Source organism: Diprion similis, chromosome 14 (assembly GCF_021155765.1).
Source record: "Diprion similis isolate iyDipSimi1 chromosome 14, iyDipSimi1.1, whole genome shotgun sequence".
NCBI lineage: Eukaryota > Metazoa > Arthropoda > Insecta > Hymenoptera > Diprionidae > Diprion > Diprion similis.
In genome coordinates this window covers 4,287,023-4,312,575 of record NC_060118.1, presented here as the reverse complement: position 1 = coordinate 4,312,575, position 25,553 = coordinate 4,287,023, and the positions used below count along the sequence as shown (strand labels likewise).

The 25,553-nt window shown below is 34.4% G+C and overlaps 3 protein-coding genes across 3 annotated transcripts; all 3 read left to right on the top strand.

Moving 5' to 3' along the window:
• Window positions 1-761: 761 nt before the first annotated feature.
• LOC124414873 (UBA-like domain-containing protein 2) lies at window positions 762-7,719 on the top strand. Its single transcript, XM_046895985.1, has 4 exons — window positions 762-1,358; window positions 4,145-4,219; window positions 4,348-4,441; window positions 4,703-7,719. Exons 1-4 carry the CDS (start codon window positions 1,251-1,253, stop codon window positions 4,819-4,821), a joined length of 396 nt encoding a protein of 131 aa, XP_046751941.1. The 5' UTR covers window positions 762-1,250; the 3' UTR covers window positions 4,822-7,719.
• A 1,817-nt stretch (window positions 7,720-9,536) lies between these two features.
• Window positions 9,537-17,963, top strand: LOC124414868 (lysosomal alpha-glucosidase-like). Its single transcript, XM_046895975.1, has 17 exons — window positions 9,537-9,581; window positions 11,286-12,074; window positions 13,019-13,176; window positions 13,290-13,464; window positions 13,742-13,832; window positions 13,910-14,078; window positions 14,615-14,684; window positions 14,763-14,867; window positions 14,944-15,201; window positions 15,319-15,521; window positions 16,043-16,150; window positions 16,260-16,437; window positions 16,634-16,782; window positions 16,855-16,939; window positions 17,130-17,400; window positions 17,501-17,703; window positions 17,787-17,963. Exons 1-17 carry the CDS (start codon window positions 9,552-9,554, stop codon window positions 17,856-17,858), a joined length of 3,114 nt encoding a protein of 1,037 aa, XP_046751931.1. The 5' UTR covers window positions 9,537-9,551; the 3' UTR covers window positions 17,859-17,963.
• A 596-nt stretch (window positions 17,964-18,559) lies between these two features.
• LOC124414874 (lysosomal alpha-glucosidase-like) lies at window positions 18,560-25,242 on the top strand. Its single transcript, XM_046895986.1, has 17 exons — window positions 18,560-19,250; window positions 19,353-19,510; window positions 19,849-20,023; window positions 20,763-20,853; window positions 20,913-21,081; window positions 21,283-21,352; window positions 21,430-21,534; window positions 21,632-21,889; window positions 22,012-22,214; window positions 22,365-22,472; window positions 22,570-22,747; window positions 22,904-23,052; window positions 23,133-23,217; window positions 23,426-23,696; window positions 23,793-23,995; window positions 24,079-24,181; window positions 25,006-25,242. The coding sequence occupies exons 1-16, from the start codon at window positions 18,726-18,728 to the stop codon at window positions 24,148-24,150; spliced, it is 2,820 nt and encodes a 939-aa protein (XP_046751942.1). The 5' UTR covers window positions 18,560-18,725; the 3' UTR covers window positions 24,151-24,181; window positions 25,006-25,242.
• Window positions 25,243-25,553: the final 311 nt, after the last annotated feature.

Genomic DNA, 25,553 nt, shown 5'->3' with positions numbered 1-25,553 from the left:
AAATATAATAATACTGGAACGATCACTTGCTTGTGGCTTTTTTGCCGAGCAGAGATAGTTCGGAGGTGGTGCTGTCTCTCTTGCATCGGTACAGTCTTTCAAAAAGCTTGTCACCAGAGGCCAGTGTCCGTTTCGCACGCTATTTCTTTTGTAAATAAGTGGCACATTTTTACTCAGACTCTCCCACGCATGCGCAGTAGCTAATAAAAGGAAATCGCACTTCCCTTCCATGCTATCTCTCTCTCCGGAACAATAACAAACCATGTAGCGATTCGATAACTTCATTATCAATGGGAGCCGTTCAACGGGTGATCCCATAAACACAGAACAAACCCCATTAGGTAACCGTCTTTGACAGTTTTCGGTCAATGGCGTGTGCTTTATACCACAAAACAAGCCAGTTTTACATTGACGTTGTGTTAGGGCGTTGACTGAAGATATGTCAGGAGTGTGATTCGTAGTAGAGTTTCAAAATACATTTTTAATTATAATAATAAGATGACTTGATAGAAGAAGAACTTAGGCTAGTATAACCATAACACGTACGTGTGTGTAAACACGCGCTACAATCGATTTGATTTACGTTGATTGAGATTCGTCGTACAAATAAACTAATATCGCAAGTATCAGTCAAATATTATTCGCGGTTAGAGTAGGGATCACTGATCGTGTATGTATGAACATACATTACATGTCTTACATCCGTGGTGTACATACAACAGTACGTCCGTATCTTAGAGCATATAGTAGATGCTCTAAGGTCCGTATAGAGCGAGAATCGGGCCAACGCCATCATAATCAAAATAACAACAAACGTCGCGATTTGGTGGGGGTATATCTGATTGTTAAAAGTCGCGGGGAGGGAGTTCGCCGAACGTGACGTCCCCAAACAGACGACTTTGTCGCAGGCACGTTAATGTAAGCAAGACTTGTGACGTCACGTCGGGCCGTTCTGCTTTCGTCAGGGATGAGTAGTTTTGAAAACAAGTTGTGTGTGTTGTTGGCTTATGGCTAGCCCGCCGTTGGTTGGTAGGGTGGGTGCAGACTGCTGCCGCGGTAAATAGAACCCGTGTAACAAAACACAAAACAATAACAATACTAATATAATTAAAAGAGAACAGTCGTGTCGTCATAGTTCGAATTGTCTGAACGGCTTGGAAAATCGGACAGTAATTTTCCGTCGACAAGCATTCGTAGCTGCTACAGAAGTCACGAGGCGAAAGGTGATAACAAAAAGGTTTCGCGTTAAAATGGACGCTCTAAGGGAACAGGTGATGATTAATCAGTTCGTTCTGGCCGCCGGGTGCGCCAGGGAACAGGCGAAACAGTTACTACAAGCTGCTCACTGGCAGTTCGAGGTGAGCTCTACTTCCATTTTTCATTAATTATTTCCCGTCTTGGCCGCCGGGCAAGCCAGTTATAGGTAAACAAACCACACACGACGACGACGAGACGACGGAGTAGTGATGATAAAATGGCTGCTCTTCACTCACAAGTTTATCTTGCGTACTTTTCCAGTATCTGAACAACAACTCGCGGTCATAATGCGGCTACCATTATCATTTCACCCGCACGTGATACATATCAGCAATCGACAAAAACCTGGATGAAATTCGCTGGTAAACGGACGTCTAATTTTACCACCTCGGATTCTGCGATACCCCTATTATTTATGATCATGTTGAAGTTAGTAACGAATCGTGTCAAAGAAAAACCGTTATTTCGCGATTTTGTAAATATTTAAAATTCATTAAACTGGAATAAAACAAAACATACTCATATCTTGCCATTTTAATTCCCTCAAAATCATTCTAAAGATAAGACAATACTGGTTTTTTCCCAATGTTTCAACTTCGTTATTTATGTACCATCTTTTTTTTCGTCACATAACGGCCGTTGCAGGTAAACACTAATAAACAACGATCGCTTGCTGTTCGGATCTTTTTTATCAGGCAATAAATCGGAACAGCAGGAAATTGGAACTCGGGTCGCGACGATTACGTTCGCGTTTCGTAACAACGAGACTCGGGTCTTAGATTGAATAATGACCGGATTTCAACCAACTGATAATCATTTCAGCTGTAGAGCGGAAATAATTTATTCGTAACATCGCCACTCAGCTTTCCATGCCGCTGACCAGTCTCTGTGGCATGTCTCGCATTATAGATTATATATTTTCGGGCAGACGGGTGACAATGGTCTGTGCCAAAATATCAGTGGTGCCAAACCAGCCTAGTAAAAAATAACTCAACTTGGCAGGTGGCAAAATGCCATTTGCGATTATTTATACTTAGTCTATGCTGGTGTAACATACTTGGAATGAATTCATTTCACTCGAAGGTTTTCGACATTTTTTGTTATTCACTCAAGTCTTTTTCATTCGTATCTACGTCATTTTTCGGCGTGAAATTTATCCTTTTACCTGTCCAGCCATAACAAAACATTTAGACAGTCTTTTATCATACTGAAGTTAGTAACGTTAGTGTAACGATTTATCCTGAGAAAAAACAGTCATTTTGCGATTTTGGAATTGACTGAAATTTAGTAAACATTGATAACAAAACACACTCACATCTTAAAATCTTCGTTCCTTCAAAATCATTGTAAAATTAAGAAAATAGTGATTTTTTCTCCAATTTTTCATTACGATAACTCTACTAACTTCAACCTTGCGATCATTTTACCGTTTTTTTTTCTTTTGTTATTTTTTAGATTGTCTTTTTTTTAATTCAAGCCACCTTCATTTGCCGTGAAAACAAATCTTCTAAGGCTGCTAGCGAGTAACTTATTTCTCACAACTAAGTCAATTTCACCAAAAAGTTGTTAGTTCCAAATAGTGTATGTTATGTATTCCATTAATCTGATAATATTGTATAAGGTGTTCTACCTAACTGAGGCAACAGTGATATTTCGTTGCAAACATACCTGAAACTTACAAGTACAGGTATATTAATGAAGAAACAACTTTATGAATGTTCTTAAATTTTAGTCACCACATGTTGCGGTTTTGTAAAAAATTATTTTTTTCTTGTAAAGACTGCAAGCAGCTACTTAGGTTTGAAAAAAAAAATCCAAACCCATAAACAATTTTGCTCATAGATGGTAGAATAAGGGGATCTGAATTGCATTTGAGTAACATTTGATGATTCTATATTCAAACAGAAACAAGGGAATTTACAAGGATTATTCTTGTTTACAATCCGAATGGTCACTGTTATCAAGAGTGATAATATTTTTACAAATTCTGCATTAAAACATCGTTTATGAAACAATACATTGGTAAAGTAATTATTAAGACTGTAAATAAGCCAGTTTTTCCACTTCCAGTCGATTTCTCCGATGAAGTCTATGGTGTATTCTGAACTTTCATTGATTCTGAAATTCACTACCTATGATAACTGGGATTCTAATTTTTCAACCAGATTACCGAAAATGCACTGTTTATCCAAAAGGTTCAACATTATTTTACAGTTAATATAACTTTGGAATTTCACGCACAGATTTGGATAACTGTGATAATCAGACATCTTCACGATTTTTGTCAGTTAATTTTTCAACATTTATTGTGTTATGAATTCAATCATGAATCAAATACTTTGTGATTAGATACTAGTGCCGTTTGTAAAAAAACGTACTTGTAGGGAGTATCATTAATTGAGAATGGTTCGATATGCTGTAAATGATGAATAACAGCACCGATAAAGCGAACCGTACGTATTTTGCAATTACAACCCCTTCAAAGTGATTCTTTGATAGTAAAATATTTATTGCTGTCGATGTTGTGTAATTTATGCAACGTTATACGTTAGCTTATATGAAATAATTGCTTGTATAATATTATAGATTCGTTTTTTACGATCTTAACGTTATTTTATTCATACGTTCTTAGAGAAACGCATCACGCAGATGAAACAATATTTTTAAAAAAAGTATTCACACAGTATTTAGATTATAACAATTATAGACAGAGACTAAAGTTGCTTAGTAAAAGTATCAATATTAGCATATTCTTCATGCAATAAAGCTTATAATAAATCTTTGAAGTCAGTTTTTCTTGACTTTTGCAGAAAATATTATGCGCTTTTACCAATTCCCAATTTAACAGCATATATTTTTATTAATTTTGCTGCATTTCTGTTTACAGACAGCATTGAGTATATTTTTTCAAGAAGCTGCTATACCCTCGTGCGCTCAAGGACCGGGAACACATTTTGGACAGGTGAGAAATAGCATAGAAATAAACAAAACTCGAATACAGGATTGAAATATTTTCCATATTTGCCTTTCGCATGGATTACGTATTTTCATTCATACCTCATTTCCTTTTCTTATTTACTAATCTTTCAGATCACACCGTGCAATACGCCGGCTACACCTCCAAATTTCCCGGACGCATTATTAGCATTTTCTAAAATGTCTGCTGGAGACAAAACGCCTTCTGGTAAGTTAAACCGAATAAGATTGTTCAACGAAACTCGTGGTCTGATGTGTGAAAAAAAAAAATTTCTTTCGAGATATGAAAAGTTGCTAGACTCAGGGATAATCAGGCTTCTTCCATTGTAAAGCGTGTTACCAAACGTGATTAGATCGATTAATCACTTTCTTCAAACTCTAAAAATAATTCCAAGGCTTGCGAGTGTACTAATAATAATGATAATAACAATATTAGATAACACGATACAATTATTTTACAATTATCCAGGCATGTCTCCGAGCCAGAATGGGCAGGTACCCCATCAGCACCCAGGTGGCAGGTGTAGCGTTTCTGGTACACAACAACAAACCAGCCAATCTTTTGGACTCGGTGAGCCACAGAGATAAAACAAACCTACCAGCGTGCAATTTAAATAAAAGATGTAATAACTAGTACAGTGATCGTGTTACATGATTCCTAAAAAAAATAGGATGCAGATCATCGTAAGAAGAGTTTTATTTTTTATTCTTCTCTGAGTGATGATTATATTGTTGACAGACTATCGGATACACAGAGTTCTCATCCGTAGTGGGGATGGTCCGCGTATGAAGAACTTCGTTACAGTCATGCCTGTATAGTGTGTGTGTGTGTGTGTGTGTGTAGTATATATATATATGTGTATATACATATATATTCAACACCATAAATACAGAATTTTATCTCCAATCAGTTACGTATCTAGTTCAGGAGTATCAGCCAATTGAGATGTTTCTTCTTTTTTAATTTTTACCTTCCATACTCACTAGACTTTCGAAAAACCCAAACCCGAATTGATTTTTTTTTCAATTATATGATACGAAAACGAATCTGTAAAATTCACTAGTAATCAAACTCGGGGTCAGTTGATGAAATATTCGTGGTTTTTTTTTTTTTTTTTACTATGGATATCTTGACTTGTTGAGGAGCGTTTGCCGCTCCGATATTTCAAGTACCTAGAGTTCCTATTGTATTGAAAATGCAGCAATCAATAGATCTTATTTATTATAGTTTAATGGAAAAACATGTATTTTTTTAAACGAACATGATAACAAGCGTCAAAAGTGTTGGAAGTGTTAGGTTGAGTTAAGTTGATTAAATGTTGACGAAAACGCATGGCCATCCCCAAAAATGAAGAAACGAAAATAAAGGAAAACTTGTAGTACAAGAAACTCGTGTTACTGAATATGTACGTTATTCTCTTGAAAACACTGAGTCGTTGCCACCTGCATTGAAATATAGCTTCTAACAGATATGGCATACTTACAGAGTAATTCATATGGTTATTATAATACATAATTCACAAAAAAGCAAATCATTTTAATCTATTCACATCTTTTTTTTACTATAATACACACCGCTGAGATGAATTCAATGATAGGGTTATTTTTTTAGCGGTAGTCCAAACTCTGAAACTTATTTCATGACGTGACATGAAAATAAGAAGTGGAGGAAAAAATAGTCAAATGAATGAACTTATTCCGTATGGGTGAATAAATTTGAAGAAAAATTTGCCATTTTTTTAACGATTTTTTCCATTTTGAATTTGAAAACGATTCAGTGAACTATGATCCATTGTGACTTACATTGTAAAATAGTATACTTACACTGATAGCAGATCTTTCCTTTTATCTCTGTCTCTCTTCCTGTTGTTCTCAGATTGAATGAGAATAAATAATTTAACTGAATGTTAAAGCTGCAACAAGAACAGGGCTTTGATGATTCAGTCTGACGAAAAAAATGAACATGAAACGAAATAAGCCCTATTTATAACTTGAGGTTGAAATGCTTGGTCATAAGCCAATTTGCTAATTATAAAACTTAGAAATTTGTCAAAATCTTTGGTGATAAGGTTTATACCAAATCTATATGAAAGAAATAAATCAATAAAATAAATCAATACTATCAATTTTGACCTCTGAAAAACTGTAATATGTAATCAGCACCCCTACATAAGCGTGAAAATGGAATGAAGTGATATTTTAAGTTATAAAAATCATTTTGGACATTGTCTTAATCCTAGTGATGACAAATTTAACGATTAATCATGTAATTCTTAAGTATAGTTATCTGCTCAGATAAGACGTAATGATTGTATTTGCTGAGTTGCGTCAAAAACGCAATTTGTTTTGCCGGAAATATATATGGAGCTATAAATTGACGACTACAATTAGCTGCTTAAAATATGTCAATTTTTTCTTTAGAGTAGTGCAGCTCTATTGCGTTATTTCTTATTTATGAAAATAAACATGTATTTCTACAATTTATTGATCAATTCTTAGACTTGTTCAAATATCATTGATAAAAGTCATTATCCAGTACTGCAATTTGTGTTAGCTAACGACAAACTCAGTCTTTCGTCCTCATTTGCGCCAGCAGTATTCAAATTTTAGTTTCTTATTATACTAGTTGCGCTAAATCATTGTGATAGTTTTTTCCATTTAACAACTACGAATACCCATTATATCATACACATTACTGTTATTTGTTACTAAGATTTATTACTGCCATAATTATTTAATATTATTCTAGTGCAGACTTACATAAGCGGAGTTGTTTAGCACAATTTTAGACGACCGTGTGTCGACTGATGATGTATCATATCTATAAATAAAATTCGAGACAATTCTACCTAAAAATTACTACAAAAAAAAGTAAGAAAAAACGAAGTTTTATTGCTAATGAAAACTGTATAATGTATTATTTTCATCGTGTAAATCGTTGTTTTAATAACGTGTAGTGATCAGATGAAAATCTTATTGTGTACTTGCAGGTGTAAAAACAAGAAAAAACAAAAGAAACAATTGCATCTAGAAATCTTATAGTATCGACAGTTGTACACGTTTTAAATTGTGAGCAGTTTTTTTACATATGGCTATTTTCTTTTACTCGAATTACCCATGATCTAGTAACTTTGTATTTGTTACATTGAGCAAATTTCAATGAATGTAATAACTGGAAACTGTCGTTGACACGATCTTATGACAATAATAACACTTGGCATGGATCAATCTTATCTCCGTATCTTGTGGCTCTCAAATCCTTATGCTCGCATTTTAATGTGTTGATGTTATTGCTTCTAGTGGAATTTTTCCCATCATAAGTGTATTTCTACGGACATATATAATAACCACTTATTTTAACAATACTATAGTTAACGATTTTCATTAGCCGGTGTTAGTCATTCACCTTGCTATCGATTTTTCAGACGCCAAGTTCATTTATTACTAAAACAGGATTCCAATTGATTAATTGTAATAAATAAAATACAAATAAATTACATAATCGATATAGATTAGAATGATAACAAATTACGTCAATACTGGATCTCGCAGTTTTTACAATGGGCTCTCTATGCTCAGTTTTTATTTATGCATTGTTTTTGCATTGTTCCAGTGAAAATTTGTTGAATTTGTTTGAAACGAAGGGAAAAGTTGAATTTTTTTAAAATACAAATGTGCTCAATTGTTTCTTCATGCTTTGTTGTTCCAGTTTATTCTCCATTCGTCATATTGATCTGGAGACATTTTTTTGAAGGTTTTTAATGATAAAAATCTTTTAAACAACAATCGTCGTTTATAAAGATCCATGACAATTGTGTTTTGTAATTTGAAAGTTTTGCTCCTACTTTATTAAATGTAATTGCATACGTTATCTATGTAAATATTTATATTTTAGAGAAATAAAATAAAGTTATTAAGCAATGTTTTTATCAAAGATGAGCTTTAATATTCCTGTTGAATAAAAATTTGATCCTCACATTTAATAATATTATTCATATTTTATGTATTATGTAACTGCATACGTTGACTTAAGAATAGTCAACGCTACTTACGAACATCTGAGTTTATTATTACTATCATTAATGATAGTTCGCGTAGAATTTATGATTATTAAATGAGTATAATTATCAATGTTTGTGTTTAAATAACAATAATTAGATTTTTGTGTGCCTGGTGTGTGTGTACGCATGCATATGTACATAACACTTCCAAATGACTGAGAAAATAACTCAGGCCGTCGCTCCATTTGACGGTCAAGCTAGCCTTAGATCGAATTTCAGTATTTCTTTATCGTGTAATAATTACATAATGTCTAATCCTACATTTGGTATCGGATGAATCTCGAAACTGAAAAGTGTCTAAAAGCAATGCAAAGTTTATTAAAGTGAAACTTATGGGACACTAGGACAAAAACAAGAACACAAGTAACGCAAATGTGAAACTATCTACTTCTTTCTCAGACACGTGGTACCGTGTAGCTATTTCTTTCTAGCACATGCCTTTCCTTGCGTGGCTTGATTCCCATACTTAATTTCATTAAACAATTACTTACTGTTTAAAATTATATGTAATAGTAAATGAGCTTAAAAAAAATTAATTCGATAGAGAAAAAAAATTGTAATATAGGTGAGCTAAAATTGTACAATTTTAAAATAAATTTCTGTCCTGTGTCCCCTGACACGGTAAATTTTTTTTATATTTTGTCTATTGTGAGTTTTTTCCAATTTCTTGCGAATCCAATATCGATTAAAGCAGCACATTGTGCGAACAGAATTTGAAATGCTGTTAATAATTTTCTGCATACTTATTAAAAAAAAAAAAAAAATCCAAGGCTGAAATCGAAAGATATCAAAACGAATACGAATTTTAAATAAACTAAAAATAAATATGTAAAACTATATTCTTCAGTCAACGACTACTATCAGCATTCTGTATGCGATATGCCGCTTAATTCGATATTGGATTCGCAAAACGTTGAAATAAGCTCACTATAGACGATAGATAAAAATAAACTTTACATTGCTTTCAAGCACTTTTTAGTTTCGATCCGATACCGAATGTGGAATTAATAAACATTATGAAATTATTAACCGACAGAGAAATACTGAAATTCAAATAAGTTTGTCGCTGCAGTATAAATTCTGATTGGTCGTAAGGTTTGCCAGCCTGATCGTCAGATGGAGCCACGTAACCCGAGTTATTTTCTCACCCATTTGCATATGTGTGATACATACGTGCAATATAGATGATGCATGCATTTCAACACATTTATACACGGTGAATACCGGCAGGCGGAATCGAATATCTGGGAAGTTTGCATGGTTCAGTCTTCTGTCAGTAAATCATCCGTAAGTATGTTGTTTCTGCTTATTTACGTATTGATTTCATGAAATTCCATTGTAAACATTACAGAATCGGGTTCTTTGAAATGGTAATTATTCGCCATTTAGTATCTAGTAACATTGCTTTTGTTTTCTTTTCTATCGTTATTTTTATACTTATGTATCGGTTACATTTATTTTTTAACACGTCTGCACTTTGTTCCTTCAAAGAACTTTCGGATTAAATTGTTGTGCTCAATGTAGTGTAACAATAACTGCGTCAAGTGAGTTATTTATACATGCAAAACTGATTCGAATTGTATATATACATAATTACGTCGGCAGATGCATGCAACGTGGTTATCACACTGAAGTTAGTAACGTTATCGTAATGATTTATGCTGAGTAAAAACCGTTGGTTTTCGATTTTGGAATTGTCTGAAATTCAGTAAAACGTACTAAAACAAAACACACACACAAGTTTTCATATTTTGAAAACTTAGTTCCTTCAAAATCATTGTAATTTTACATGGTTCGATTATTTTTCACCGAAAATACTTTCTGTCTGTTTGGCTTTGCCTTTTCTTTGTAAATATGTTTGGTATTTTTGAAATTTTTTTTATCTGAACATATTTTGCACTAAAATGAAGGCAATTAACAATACATATCATCGTCATTTCAAGGAAGATATACCTATACATGTGGTGATAAGAAATTGTCAGACTGTGTTTGTAAACAATATCTCGTTATTTTTTTTTTTTTTTTTTTTTGCATTGTTTCGTGCTTTTCTCAATCACTTTACATACACGTCTTCGAATACCAATGCTATCACAGCATATGGATATGCAAAAAATAAATCCCCAACTGAAGGTGAGCTTTCTCGTAACACTTTTATTATAAGATAGATATCATATTACAGAAGATATTTTCTTTTGAAAGCAATCTGGCCACTAATCGTAATGGCGCATGGATTCAATGACCTTTGAATTCAATGTCAAGGACAACGATTAACTTTTGTTGTATCTGCTATAAGCAAAATTTGTCTGTAAAGAATTTTTTTCAGAATAATTTTTTCGAAGTGAAAATTCTTATTTGGATCTTCTGGTATTTGCATTCTTTTCTTTCAAAATTTATTTTCTGATTGGTTTAATCTTTTTATATTCTTGACCATGAAATAATAGATAACTAATTTTTCAATAATATCTTGAACAATCAACGAGTTTTGGTCAAATCATTGAAATTGATTTTGTTTTTTTGAGAATCCCTACATTTAAGCAAAACCTTCGTCTTCTTTTCCCAATTTTGCCTGCAAAATTTTTTCTTCTTGAAAATTTCATTCAATTTTAGATTTATAATGAATAAATTATTCATTTTTCTTTTAATTATCACAGGTAATATGTTACAGAAACAATAAGAATCAAGTTATTCCATTCATTTGACTGAACTTTATTTCACAGTAAACGCATAAAATTTACTTACAATTAAATTCAGTGAATTTATTTGTAACAATTCATTTCAAATAGACTGGCAATGAGTTAAACAGCCTTTGCTATCAACAAAAATGATCATTATAGGTATATCACCATGATAATCATATACATATGAACGAATTCTTAAAGTATTATAAAAACATGAATCTATCAACAATTTAGCTAAGTAGGGAACGGCAATATATCTCAATTTTGTATTAAAACCCATTTCCACCTAGAAATTCTTAATTTTTATCCGCAGATTGGAGAAACAAAAAAAATGCTGACTGAGGAATCCTTGATTTTCAAATCAAAGAACACAAACTATAAGGAAAAAAATATGGCAAAATCATTTGCTCTTCAACATAGCACGCTCCATTTTTTTAAGCCACTTGAAGAAGAGGAGGACGATCCTGAGCCCCACGTAACGTTGAAGAAAAGATATATACCTTCTCTGACAGTATTCACAAGGATTTTAATGATCTCGTTTGCACTGGCCAGCTTGTGGTACTTGATGGCCATGCTGTATGCCATGTTGACTGAGGGATCACGGAGAACTTACACTGGGCAGGAAGTTGCAGGTCAAAATATCCGCTCCGATGTATTTCTCGAAGACAGCCTCACTTCTTACCCAGCTGATTCGTACTTTGGCAACGATGATTTGGCTAGTAGCAAAAATTTTGCAAGAGATTTTAATCGCCGAGAGCCACCATCGGACTACAAGTGTAAGAACATTCCTAAAGTATTGCGATTCGATTGCTACCCTCAAGACGGAGCCACCAAATTGAATTGTGAGAATCGCGGCTGCTGCTGGAACCCGCCTGACCATATAAATTGTGATAATGACGATTGTTCCAAACGTGTTCCGTTGGATGTACCTTATTGCTTTTATCCGGAAGATTGGACCAGTTATCAATATTTCAATATGACACAGGATGGTAACGATTTTTCAGGCCTCTTAAGAATCGGGGCTAAAAGTTCTTACAAAAACGATATCGGCGTTATACAAATTGAATCTACCAGCTTGACTGATTCCATTATTCGTGTCAAGGTGAGGCATGAAGTTACTTTTCATTTATTTTTGTGACAGTTATTACTATATGGACGAAGATCAGATTATTTATTTAAAATTTATCTAGATATGATAAAAGATAGTCTGCCACGCAATTATCTTTATAAGGTATAGGATTATCCTCATTTTTACCTAGATAGTAGAAAATGTAACGATGAAAGTAGTGGATTCTTATTACATTCAGAGTAAAAAACAATCTGCTGCATCAAAATATTTCTTTTATGGGTGGTTGCGAAATTTTTTTTGCCGAGGCAACAAAATATTTCGTGGAATCAAGTAGAATTTAGTTTGAACAACAAAAGTGTACCAGTTAATGATACGTTTACACCCAATTATTGAACCTTTTATTTTCCAAAATTATAAATTGACTGCAAAAATTGCGAATTTCTTGATGACTGAAACCAATTGCTAAAGGGTTAGATACTACAAATTTATTTTCTGGTAATTTTAGAACTAAGGATCAAACAGATACAACCAAAAAAGGTCAATAACTGGGACACTTACCTCACGAAAAAATATTTACTTACCTGTACGAACTCATTATTCAGATTCGTAGATATCGACGAGTTTCTTGCTGTAAGATGTTATCATTGAATTATTATTTTTATTAAATTCCGTTAAAGTCTTGACTCTGAATGGCGTTGCCACTATTGAAAAATTAGAAAGCGGTTTATTTTATCTTTATCCTGTGAAAAAAAATCAAGATGCATAGCAGATTTATCTAGACGAAGATGATAGATGAACCTAATTTATATTATCTGTATAAGATGAAAGAGCAATTGATTTTATCCAAGCTAATTATCTTGAATTAATTTATGTCAATAATGTTCAATACTGTTTGTTTTAATTTCGTGTTCCAACATATTTTTATTCCTCATGTTTTGAATGATGATTGATTGGATAATATTATACTTTTATCGCAGATCTCGGATCCTGACAATGCTCGTTACGAACCTCCATGGCCCCTTAAAAGCGATTCGATAAAATCGCCTAAAAAAAGTTCAAGCCCAAAATACATTTTTGAAATTGATGAGTCAAGAGCTGGGTTTGCGATCAGACGTGCATCAGACAAAACAGTTATGTAAGTTCTGTTTTCACATGTTTAAAAAATCCATATAAATATGTGTAATTCAAGAATGTGCAGAGGATATATTTTCTACAACATTTCATGTTGGTCATGCATTATTTTCACAGATTCAATTCTATTGGAATAGGCGGTTTCACATTCTCCGATCAGTTCCTTCAAATACATTCAGTACTGCCGTCTGACAACATCTATGGCTTGGGTGAACATAGAAATAAACTTAGACTGGACACTAACTGGCAATCTTTCACGATGTTTAACAGCGATCAACCTCCTGTAGAAAAGGTATATTTGTCATGTGTCCATCGTTTATGAAAACAAATACTGTGGATTTTTCAAAGTGTAACTCCTACAATTTTCAATATTATTGGCTAAAATTTGGTGTGCATCCAAATGCATCCAAATGTGCATCTGAAATCTATAGTACTGGTAGCTACTTTAGTCGATGGACCCCCCCCCCCCCCCTCCCTTAAACTTGGAATGGTTGCAGCTACCTGAAAATCAAAGATTCAAGGAGTTGTTTCTTTAACAGATATTTTAGATTCGTTAATTATTATTCCAGATGAATCTATACGGTTCCCATCCATTCTATCTTGTAATTGAAGAATCTGGCATCAGTCACGGGGTCTTATTTCTGAACAGCAATGCAATGGGTATAATCATCTCACATCTGAATCGCTTTGATGTTAATATGAATAGCGACAATTGGAATAAAATTGTGTATTTTCAGATGTTATTCTACAGCCAGCTCCGGCTATAACTTTTAGAACCATAGGTGGAATATTCGATTTGTACTTTTTCATGGGACCTACACCAGCGGATGTATTGAGGCAGTACTCCGAAATTGTTGGAAAACCTTTTATGCCACCCTATTGGTCTCTCGGATTTCACTTGTGCAAGTAAGTGGAAAAATTCTTTTCACTAGGGATATGTGAATAATTTAATTCCAGTTTGAATATTTTGATTTCTAGAGTCATTCTTTGATTTTTATTTTACGTCCCTTTGACTAAATATTCGAATAATTCAGTTGGAATCTCAAACATGCGATTTTTTTAAATTATTTTTGTTCTCTAATTTGACTTGATTTTAAAGTTTCTCTCGTTTCTGAAATTCGGCTACCGTTCAAATTTATCGATTTACTAGCATGAAATTTACTTATTAATTTTATGAAATTACATTCAATCTCCCGTCAAAAAGAATTTTGACAGGTCCACTGTTCATTTGAATAAGTATTTGAGAAAAAGAAAAACGAAAATCGAGAATTTGAGATTTGAACCGAATAATATGAATAATTCGAACACCTTTATTCGAACTATTCTAATCATTTAAATACCCGAATATTCGATTCGTTTGGATTTGATTACTATTCGCACACTCCTATTTTTCACCAAACTGAATTTTTTTTTTTTTCATAACTATTAAATTATACTTGCAGATATGGTTACAAAAGTCTTGCCGTTACCAAAGAGGTTTGGAACCGTACACGAAACGCAGAGATACCATTTGTAACTAAATAATACTGTTTTAAAAATAACCATATAATGCATCCCAGTATTGATACTAAAATATATCTTATACTCTAGGATACGCAGTGGAACGACATAGACTACATGGATCGCAACAATGATTTCACTTATGATAAAAAGGATTTCAAAGATCTGCCCCAGTTCGTTGACGAACTTCATTCGGTGAGTCTACGCATTTCATACTTTGGGGCCCTGAAACTGCTATTCAATTATTGCCGAGTTGTAAAATTCCTTTCAGGTAGGTATGCACTACATTCCAATGGTAGATGCAGGACTGTCTGCATCAGAAAAACCAGGCGAATATCCGCCGTATGATGAGGGCTTACGAGACCGCATATTTGTGAACGACTCTGCAACAGGTCAGCCTTTTGCTGGAAAAGTTTGGAATCTGGTTTCCACCGTGTGGCCTGACTTCACGAATCCCATGACCAGTGATTACTATCTTCGCATGCTGCAAAACACACACAAAATGTTTGCATTCGACGGTATATGGATAGTGTGTATTTTACTTATGAAGTTAAATGGATATGGAGAATTAATCTAAGCTGTCAAGTTTTATTATTATTCACTTATAAATATTGATACAAGTATAATGATTTTACTCTAATTTAAGGATATGAATGAGCCATCTAATTTTTATAACGGTCGTGTTAATGGCTGTACGAAAAACGATCTTGACTATCCGCAATATATGCCGAATGTCAGGGGTGGAATCCTCTCGTCCAAAACGCTTTGCATGGATGCTCAACATTTCTTGGGCTCGCATTACAACCTTCACAATACTCACGGAATTGGACAAGCAGTTGCTACAAATTTGTAAGTTTGGAGATGTACAGTAGAGCGTCCATTATCTGAGTGTCATCCATCCGAAACGTTAATTATCCGACTGATGATTTGGTTTATTCTAAACGTCAATCATCCAAATGTCGCTGCGGTTCATTCGAAATGTCAGTTACGTGAAATATTATTCAGTTTAAATTTCTGTTGTTTCAATTGACAGAACTTGCATGCATTCCGTTTCCCAGCGGTAGTCTTTACTCGCCTGCAAATTCGCTGTAAAAAAGCGGCATCGATATTGTATCTGATGTTTTATGTACATATTTTATTACTTTCAACGCTTTAGCGTCTTTTTCCATAGTGTTCAGTTATCCGAATGATCCCGCTTCCAGTAAGTTTGAATAATTAACGCTCTACTGTATTCGCAGCAGTTGATGATAGTAAAAGCCCATAAGAAAATCATTGTAAATATACTTGCACTTTAAATTTGGGGTATATATGAAAATCCTGAAGCTTCTTACTGCAGATACTCCAATCAATCTGTTATGAATTACTTTCAGCGCCTTGAAATCAATCAGGAATAAAAGACCATTCATAATATCAAGATCGACTTGGACAGGTTTTGGATACTACGCAGGTCACTGGACAGGAGATATATTGTCAGACTGGTAGGTCGTTATTGCCACATAATTATTGATACTGTTTATACTTTTTGAATTAAGAAATGTTGTGAAATGTTTTTGGTTTGTTAATAATGTCTGTATTTTTTCTGCCTAGGCATGATTTACGAATGAGTATTCCTGAAATATTGAGCTACAGTTTATTCCAAGTACCAATGGTAGGTGCGGATGTTTGTGGCTTCCGTGGTAATACAACAGCGTCTCTTTGTAATCGTTGGTCGCAGCTTGGTGCATTCTACCCCTTTTCCCGGAACCATAATTCTGATGAGTCAATTGTGCGTATTGTTTGAACTTATGCTACCTATTCAAAACGTAAATTCAACTCTTTGTATTTAGGAAGTTTTTTACTGATTTTGATCCAGCTTAAATGTTTTCAATATTTTTCGAATATACCAATAGTTTTACTTTAAACACCTGTCATATCTCTATCTCAAACGACAAGTCTGAAGACAAACATTACTGATTTGTTAGCCTCAAGATCCAGTCGCAATGGGAGACTTGGTGGTACACTCAACCAGAAAAGCATTGATGATCCGTTACAGATTCTTACCATACTTGTATACGTTGTTTTTCAAAGCTCACAAGTTCGGCGATACCGTGGCGAGACCTTTATTCATTGAGTTAGTATTATTGGCTAGCATCTCAGTATACCCAATGACCTTTTATTTACAAAAATATAATACTTGTTTCAGATTTACAAGTGATAAAAATACGTACGACATTGACAAACAATTCTTATGGGGAAGCTCTCTGATGATTGTACCTGTATTAGAAGAGGTATGTTAAATAAATAACAAATGAAAACTACTTAGGATTAATTTGAATGTTAGCGCCTCTCAGTAATAGAGGGCCGCTTTGACAAGTAATCAGATTAAATGATACAGTAACTTTCTGCTGCATCTGTTGTATTTTGCCGACCATGTTAGTCGAGTATTTATTTATTCGTTATCTACTTATCCCTTATTAGAACGAGGTTAAAGTAACAGCGTACATTCCACGTGGAGTATGGTACGACTTCTACACCAAGGCTTTAATGTTCTCAACGGGAGTAAATTTCACCCTAAAAGCTCCGGCGGACACGATACCGTTGATGATTCGTGGAGGTTCAATTTTACCAGCGCAAACTCCAAGCGTCACTACAACCCAAAGTCGAAAAAATAAATTTGAATTACTTGTGGCGTTGAATGAAAACGGATTTGCTAGCGGTGAATTGTATTGGGATGATGGAGATAGTCTGGGTGAATAACAAGTTTTACTTCCCGATAATTCACAAATAAATTATCATATATTCATCAAGCAAGAAAGAGTACTTGAGCATGAATTTTCAATTCCACACAGATTCGTTGCAGAAGTATAAATTCAGATGGCTAAGTTTTACCGTCAAAAATCAAACATTGAGAAATCGTGAAGTTGAGACTGGATATTTCAGCGACGATATGATACTTGGAAAAGTTAGTATAATGGGAATCCAGAGTGCGGTCGATGGAGTTTACTTGAATGGAAATCAGCACGTTGATTTCACTTATGATATAAACAGAAGGGTAAGATACAAATAGCTATATTTGATCTCGTTTCTTTCACGGTTTCAAAAACTAATTATCATACACGTTCTCAACTTGTGCAGTACTTGAACATCAAGGGGCTTCGCGTGGATCTGAAAACAAGCTTCACTCTGTCCTGGGTATGCAAGGAATAGGACGGGTTTACCGCGAAAATATTTTTTAGCACACCTATGTATAATATTTTTACCTTTTGTAGTAATCTGTAGCGCTTGAAATAATATTGTTCTCTTTGTTTAATACTTTGCACACAGCCTTTGTTATTATTAAATTTTAAATGACATTACATTCAATACCATATCATTCTACATATAAGTCGAACCTGAAGATAAATCGAATTTTGATTCCTGAAACTTCATTTCAAAAAATATCCTCACATTCTGGTTGAGAACAAGTCTTTTTACTCATAAGCGGATATGAATGGTCGATTTATATCTGGAAACAATTTGTCGTTAAAGGAATGATTTTTACGTTTATAAATAAACATTCTAATTTCGTAATACAACAGGATGAAGAATCCTTTTCCTTTGTATCCCTGAATTATCAAGTGTACTTTGCAGTAAAAATGAATAACTCCATATTGTGGAATCCAAACATAAGAGTCTGAGTTCAGAAGGCCGGATACTGCTTTTTTTTATCTTTAGGGGGACGTTTAACGCTGATTATGCACTTTACTTTCCACATCAGCGCGCAGTCAGGTCAGAGACATAAAGTTTTATGTATGCATGTGTATGAGTCAGAGTGCTATTCTTTTGCCAACGCAGCTTGTGATAGTCATTCTGTGTCTAAACAATGCACCAGTCATATTGGAATTGGACTTATTAGAATAAATTTTTTATTAATTATCTAATCGTAAGTGCATAACGAATACAATTTTTCAACATCTGTGTTTTAAACTGACTTCAAGAAACTAAAAGATCATTATGGTCAATCTTAGCTCCACGTAGATGACTCTTGTTCCATAATCAGATATTCTACAAAGCGAACCATCACATTTGTTGAAAATGATTACAATTAAAAACGTCTTATGCAACCAATTAGTGAAGAGGTGTTCTTTCGCTTTAAGATCATCTGAAATAAGGTTTTTATTCATGTTATTTACTATGATTGTTACCTTGACGCTCGTAACAGTTGTGCATGCGGTCATTCACGTTCAGTCTCCGAGCGACCCTGTTCTAAGAACTAGTTTTACCATCGATGACAATGAACTGGAATTTGGAAATATTCCGAAAGCATTAAGATTCGATTGCCATCCGGAGGATGGTGCATCACAGTTGTCTTGTACAAATCGTGGGTGCTGCTGGGACCCGATGGATGACGTTAATGACAGCGGAAATTTGTATGCATTGGATGCGCCTGTCTGCTACTATCCAGAGAATTGGCCCAGTTATGAATTTATCAATTCAACGATCGAGGGAAAGGATTTCTCAGGATTTTTAACACGAAAAGTAAAATCTTTCTATAACAATGATATACCCATTATTAAAATGGAAACTACGACACTGAGCCATTCTATTTTACGCGTAAAGGTGAGAAACGAAGTTATGTGTTATCTGATTGTTACTTTTTTCTTCGCCATGCATGGATTTCATTCACATCGAACTTTTATCACTGTAATCATTATGTTGTAGATTCACGATCCTCAGAGTCCACGTTACGAACCTCCGTGGCCTGTCAAATCGAACTGGAAAATTTCAAATGTGAAAGATTCATCTCCCAAATACATTTTTCAAACGGATTCCTCGAGACCAGGTTTTGCGATTAAACGTGCAGCAGATAACAATACTATGTAAAAGTTCCTGTTATTTCTTGGAATGAATGCCACTGAATATCTATATTTTACCTATTAATAACTTGTTGAAAACAAATCTAAATGCTTTGTGAGGTGCAAAATTGTAACTTTAATAAGGATGTATTTTTAAGAGAAATTTTTATTTTGCAACCTTTGGATTCTCTGAAATTCAGTAAACTCTAATATGGCAAAACCTACTAATATTTTACACACACAACTTCTCCAAACTTTTTCTCAAGTTGGAAAATGGTGGTTTCCTTTGAATGGTTCGCTATGTTAACGTCACTAACTTCAACTTCGTACTATCTTTGCAATTTTTTTATTTTTCCACACAGATTTGACGCTATTGGAAAAGGAGGTTTTATATTCTCAGATCAGTTCCTTCAAATAAGTTCTCTGCTACCATCGCACAATGTTTATGGTTTGGGTGAACATAGAACAAGGCTCAAGCTCAATACCAATTGGAATTCTTTCACAATGTTCAATAAGGATCAACCTCCTACAGAGCGGGTGAGTTTTCCAGGATAATTTCATCATTAATACTCGTGAAATGCGTATGAATGAAGAGTTACGGGAAGAGAAAAGACTATTTAAAAAATCTTCAGCAACGTTATTTATACCAATGACAGTGAATGTAAAAGAAACAGTATCTCTTATGTAATATAAATGTATCTGAGCGAATTCGAATAACACAATAATGTACAATATGAGATATTGACAATTTGAGAAAAGATTTTTTAATTAAAACGTTCAGAATGATTAGACACTGCCATGGTATTTTCAAATTCAATTTTAATGTTTCTGGAGCTGATTTTGACCACCATACAGATCTTCAGGAATCACCAGGAAGAAATTTGACTAATAGTTATCTCTAAAGTGGATAAAAATATATAGGATTGTGCAACTAAGATCTAAGAATCAGATGAAAAACACCAGAGTTTATAATTTTAAACATTCTAATTACAAAACCTTTGTTCAGATTGTTGATATTCTGTCTTGTGTTATTCGAGTTTGCTGGATGCATTTTTTTTACATTATTGCGGTTTTTGTAATCGTATTGATATAAATACAAAGAGACGGTGAAAAATTTTGAGCATGGAATCAAAATATCGAGGACAATACGATACACTGTCTGATAGTATTTTATCAAAATATTGAATGGCCCCTTAGTACAATTACGTTTGCCAGAACAATGAAAATCCAAGTATCTTTTTTGTCAAATGACGAGCTCTATGATTGATTGTTTTAGGTAAATCTATACAGCTCGCATCCCTTCTATATTGTCATTGAAGAATCCGGTGACTGCCACGGGGTCTTATTTCTAAACAGTAACGCAATGGGTAAGCTGATCTAATATGATTTAGCTTTGACACCAATTAACCAATTCATATCTTTTTAGACATTATACTGCAGCCAGCTCCGGCTATAACATTTAGGACGATAGGCGGCATCTTCGATTTTTATTTTTTTATGGGTCCCACGCCTGCAGATGTTCTTAGACAGTACGCTGAAGTAGTTGGAAAACCTTTTTTTCCACCTTATTGGTCTCTGGGCTTCCATCTGTGCCAGTGAGTGTTTTATTTTTGGGTATTGTTGAACATTCTACAATAAAATCGTCATTTTGAACTAAGTGCTTGGGACACTTTCTGTTTTAATTGTTGGAATTACCTCAAAACCGTGACAAAATCATAAAAAGTGATCAGATTTTTGCACAATGTGAGAGAAAATAATATACAGACATACCATAATGCTTCACCGTAAACTTTCAGACTTGGATATGGGAGTGTTTCTAAAACCAGAGAAGTTTGGAACCGAACACGAAATGCCCGGATACCATTTGTGAATATTACATTTAAGAGTTCATACAAATTAATCTTTTACCAAACATACATCACAGTATTCTTTCAATATTCTAGGACACGCAATGGAACGACATAGACTACATGGAAAACAGAAATGATTTCACTTATGATAAGAAGAATTTCAAAGACTTGCCCCAGTTTGTTGACGAGATTCACTTGGTAGGTTTCTAGATTTTATTTTCGTTGAAAATTTCTCCAAACCATCATGTGGATAATCGGAAATGCCTTCTACAATTTTTGAACCTAAATGTTTCAGGCGGGAATGCACTATATTCCAATGATAGATGCTGGCATTGCAGCGGCAGAAAAGGCGGGTACTTATCTACCTTATGACGAAGGCTTACGTGACGATGTATTTGTCAAAGATGCAGAAACGAATCAGCCCTTTATTGGAAAAGTTTGGAATCCAATCGCTACTGTATGGCCCGACTTCACGCATCCAAAAAGTGCAATGTACTATTTTCGTATGCTGAAGACTATGCACGATATGTTTGCATTCGATGGATTGTGGATCGTAAGTGAACTATTTTCGAATAACTCAATATCATAAATTATCATCGTCAAAAAGTTTTATTTCTGCAATGGTAAAAATATATTGAAAATACAAATGATTAACAACATTGTTATAAACTCAAGGATATGAACGAGCCATCCAACTTTTTGAATGGTAAAGTCAACGGTTGCACGTATAACAAGTTCGACTATCCGCAATATGTGCCGCATGTCGTTGATAGATTGCTTGCCACCAAGACATTATGTATGAATGCCAAGCACCACCTGGACTCGCATTACAATCTTCATAACACCTATGGCACTGGACAAGCAATTGTCTCAAATTTGTGAGTTTTGTAATATATTATGAAGAAACCAACAGTGGTTACATACGTTATCTACATAATTTTATACCTAAGATAAGCATGTATATCACTGAATATAATTGTTATTGCGAAAATGTGTTGCATGAACTGATTTTTGTGAACGATTTCCAGAGCTATGAAGAAAATCAGAATGAAAAGACCTTTCATAATATCAAGGGCAACTTGGGAAGGCGCTGGACATTATGCAGGACACTGGACTGGAGATGTTTATTCGTCATGGTATGTTGTAATTGTATCTAAATTCTACATTATCATCACATTGTTCATAAATTCATTCGAGATTTCTGATGTTAGTTGATTCATTTTGCTTTTCAAGGCATGATTTGCGAATGAGCATTCCAGAGGTGTTGGCTTACAGTTTATTCCAAGTACCTATGGTAGGTGCAGACATTTGCGGTTTTGATGGCAACACATCTGTACCTCTTTGTAATCGTTGGGTACAGCTGGGTGCCTTTTATCCGTTTGCCCGAAACCACAACTCCGACGATACAATTGTAATTAACTTCATCGAACCTTCATATACTTGAACATTCATATCAACTGATCTTTGTATCGGATGATTGGTCCAGTTTTTTTTCAATTTCTTTAAGTGCTCTATAGTGTGGTAATTGCATATATTTTTACACTGACTTCCTTATCTGACTTCCCAGGTGCAAGATCCTGTCGCCATGGGAGCTTTGGTGGTGAAATCCGCCAGAAAAGCGTTATTGATCCGTTATAGATTTTTGCCGTACTTGTATACGCTCTTTTTTAAAGCTCACAAGTTTGGTGATACAGTGGCGAGACCGTTGTTTGTTGAGTAAGTATCAACAGATCCAATTAACATATCTCATATATCCTGAAGCTCTTGACAAAAATGCTGTGGGGACTCTTTTTCAGATTTACCAATGATAAGAATACGTACAACATTGATAAGCAATTTTTATGGGGAAAATCTTTGATGATTATACCTGTCTTGGAAGAGGTAAGTTGGACAAATGATTCGTAAACACCAACTTAAATCTATATCTTAACTGCAAGCTACCCGGAGAAATACAGTCTGCAGTTTGATTTAAGTTATTGAGAGAAGTTCTCGAATCAGAATGCGGAAGCTTATTTCCCTTAAAATTTTTATCCTTCTTTTTCAATCATGTACTAAACTACTGGTTTAATTCTGATTTGTTTATTACCAGAATAAGGTTGAAGTAACGGCTTACATTCCACCTGGTCCATGGTACGACTTCTACACTAAGGCTTTTATTTCCTCGACGGGAAAAAATTTCACCCTAAAAGCTCCACTGGACACAATACCACTGATGATTCGTGGTGGTTCAATATTGCCAGGACAAACTCCAAACGTCACTACAACCCTGAGCCGAAAAAATAAATTTGAACTACTTGTTGCATTAGATTATAAAGGATTAGCCACAGGTGAATTATACTGGGATGATGGTGACAGTTTAGGTGAGTAGTACAAGTTGTCCTTTCAGTCACGGTAAGAATAAATAACACAATTGTCATTTACGAAAAATGCTAAAGCAATAATTATTTGATTTACAGATTCACTTGAGAAACAGCAATTCAGATGGTTGAATTTCACCGTAAAAGGCCAAAAATTGAGGAATCGTGAAGTAGAGAAGGGAAATTTCAGTCAACATATGATCCTTGGAAGAGTCAGTGTGATGGGAGTCAGTAGAAAAGTTCACCGTGTCTTCTTGAATGACAATAGTTCGATTCCTTTCACATATGATATAAGCAGACTGGTAAGATGCCATTGACCTCTTTTGTTCTCATGTTTTCAGTCACTATTTGAAAACTAACGATTAACCATTCTCGAATTTTGCAGTACTTGAACGTTAAAGGACTCTATGTGGACTTGAAAAGAAAATTTACTTTATCCTGGGCATTCGAGGAATAGGACTAGTTCACCGATACAATATTTTTCCAAGGTACAGTAGATTTTAACGATTTTTGAAGTCATGTCTGTATGAGTTGCTGACAATTTTCTTTCTCAAGGCTCTCAATACTTTCGTACGTGCAGTACTACATTGTTATAAGAGTCTTCGTTGTAAGAGAATTTCCCCTCCGTTTCTCTTGAGCGAGTTTCATAGCTTTCCCCACTCTTATGTAAGTGTACCTGAGGTCTCCCAACTTTGGCGCGGACTCCTCGTTATTAACGAACGAGCAATTGCTTTGAATCATACATGTTCAGACACCGAACTCGTATACATAACTGTGATTCTCTTACAACCAAGAATGGTGATGATCTTCGGCACACTCACATGCGTGGCAATTCCTGAGCTCTCCAGACAGTAGTTAAGGAACGCTCCAACGACAAATTCCTTGGAATCCTATCCCGTTAACCGCCCTACAACTCTCTTAAAACGAGGTAGTACTGTAATATTCTTTATTCAAATGCAGATAGTCAAGTTGTGGAACAATACCCAATTGCATTCAATGATTTTTCTCACCGTTTCAAAAACTTCCTGAATCGCCTACTTCAGTACTTGACAATGAGAATGGTTATTTTGTTGTAATAAACCTCAATGTGGGAGTTTGTTTATGATAAGCCGGATGCTGTTTCATCCGGAAAGCGTACACAGTCATGACTCTCAAGTAACACAGATACATTCAAAACAGACATAGTGATAGAATCTGCAGCAATCAATTTAAAATTCACACACTCGAAATCAACAGAAAATCGTGAATTGTGACTTTCTAAATTAGAATGAATTTGAACATATAATTTTTCTCGACTTTCGCACTGTTTCAGAAACTAAATCGGTTATGTCACTTCTCTATTGCTGCAATACTTGCATATGATGGAAGCGAATCTGGATCTGAAGATAATTCTCACCCCATCTTGAACTAGTTTACCGAAGGAATTTCCGTTAATCTCGATGCATACGGTATAACTGAAATATCGGTACAACCTTAGTAAATTAAATTTTTTCTTTGGATATTGGATCACTATCTAGTCTCCAGTGTAAAATTAATTGTACCAAACAAAATAAATGCAGTTTTATAGTTAAGGATTGAATTTTTTTGATTTATTAAACAACTTTTTTATAATTTTTTGGTGATGAATAGTATAGATCAAACATCGTACAAGACTTATTAAAATAAGGTAATAGATCAGACATGTTTTGCATCCGATCCAAGCCTCCATTTGACGCTTTCATAGATGCAAAGTAAATATATTGAATAAATAATAACTTATCTAAACTGTTTTTTTTTTATTCGTGACACATAATGATTATAAACTTATTATAATGAATGTAAATTATACTATTGGTTTTTTTTTAATAATTACCCATAACT

What these genes read in the sequence shown, in the direction of transcription:
- LOC124414873 (XM_046895985.1), top strand. Translation starts at nt 1,251, where the DNA reads ATGGACGCTCTAAGGGAACAGGTGATGATTAATCAGTTCGTTCTGGCC. An exon ending in CTGCTCACTGGCAGTTCGAG is followed by an intron (nt 1,359 to 4,144) that starts GTGAGCTCTACT and finishes TTCTGTTTACAG; the next exon opens with ACAGCATTGAGTATATTTTT. An exon ending in TGGAGACAAAACGCCTTCTG is followed by an intron (nt 4,442 to 4,702) that starts GTAAGTTAAACC and finishes ACAATTATCCAG; the next exon opens with GCATGTCTCCGAGCCAGAAT.
- LOC124414868 (XM_046895975.1), top strand. Translation starts at nt 9,552, where the DNA reads ATGGTTCAGTCTTCTGTCAGTAAATCATCC. An exon ending in CATTCGACGGTATATGGATA is followed by an intron (nt 15,202 to 15,318) that starts GTGTGTATTTTA and finishes CTCTAATTTAAG; the next exon opens with GATATGAATGAGCCATCTAA. An exon ending in CAAGCAGTTGCTACAAATTT is followed by an intron (nt 15,522 to 16,042) that starts GTAAGTTTGGAG and finishes AATTACTTTCAG; the next exon opens with CGCCTTGAAATCAATCAGGA.
- LOC124414874 (XM_046895986.1), top strand. Translation starts at nt 18,726, where the DNA reads ATGATTACAATTAAAAACGTCTTATGCAACCAATTAGTGAAGAGGTGT. An exon ending in CTGGGCTTCCATCTGTGCCA is followed by an intron (nt 21,082 to 21,282) that starts GTGAGTGTTTTA and finishes GTAAACTTTCAG; the next exon opens with ACTTGGATATGGGAGTGTTT. An exon ending in GCGAGACCGTTGTTTGTTGA is followed by an intron (nt 23,053 to 23,132) that starts GTAAGTATCAAC and finishes ACTCTTTTTCAG; the next exon opens with ATTTACCAATGATAAGAATA.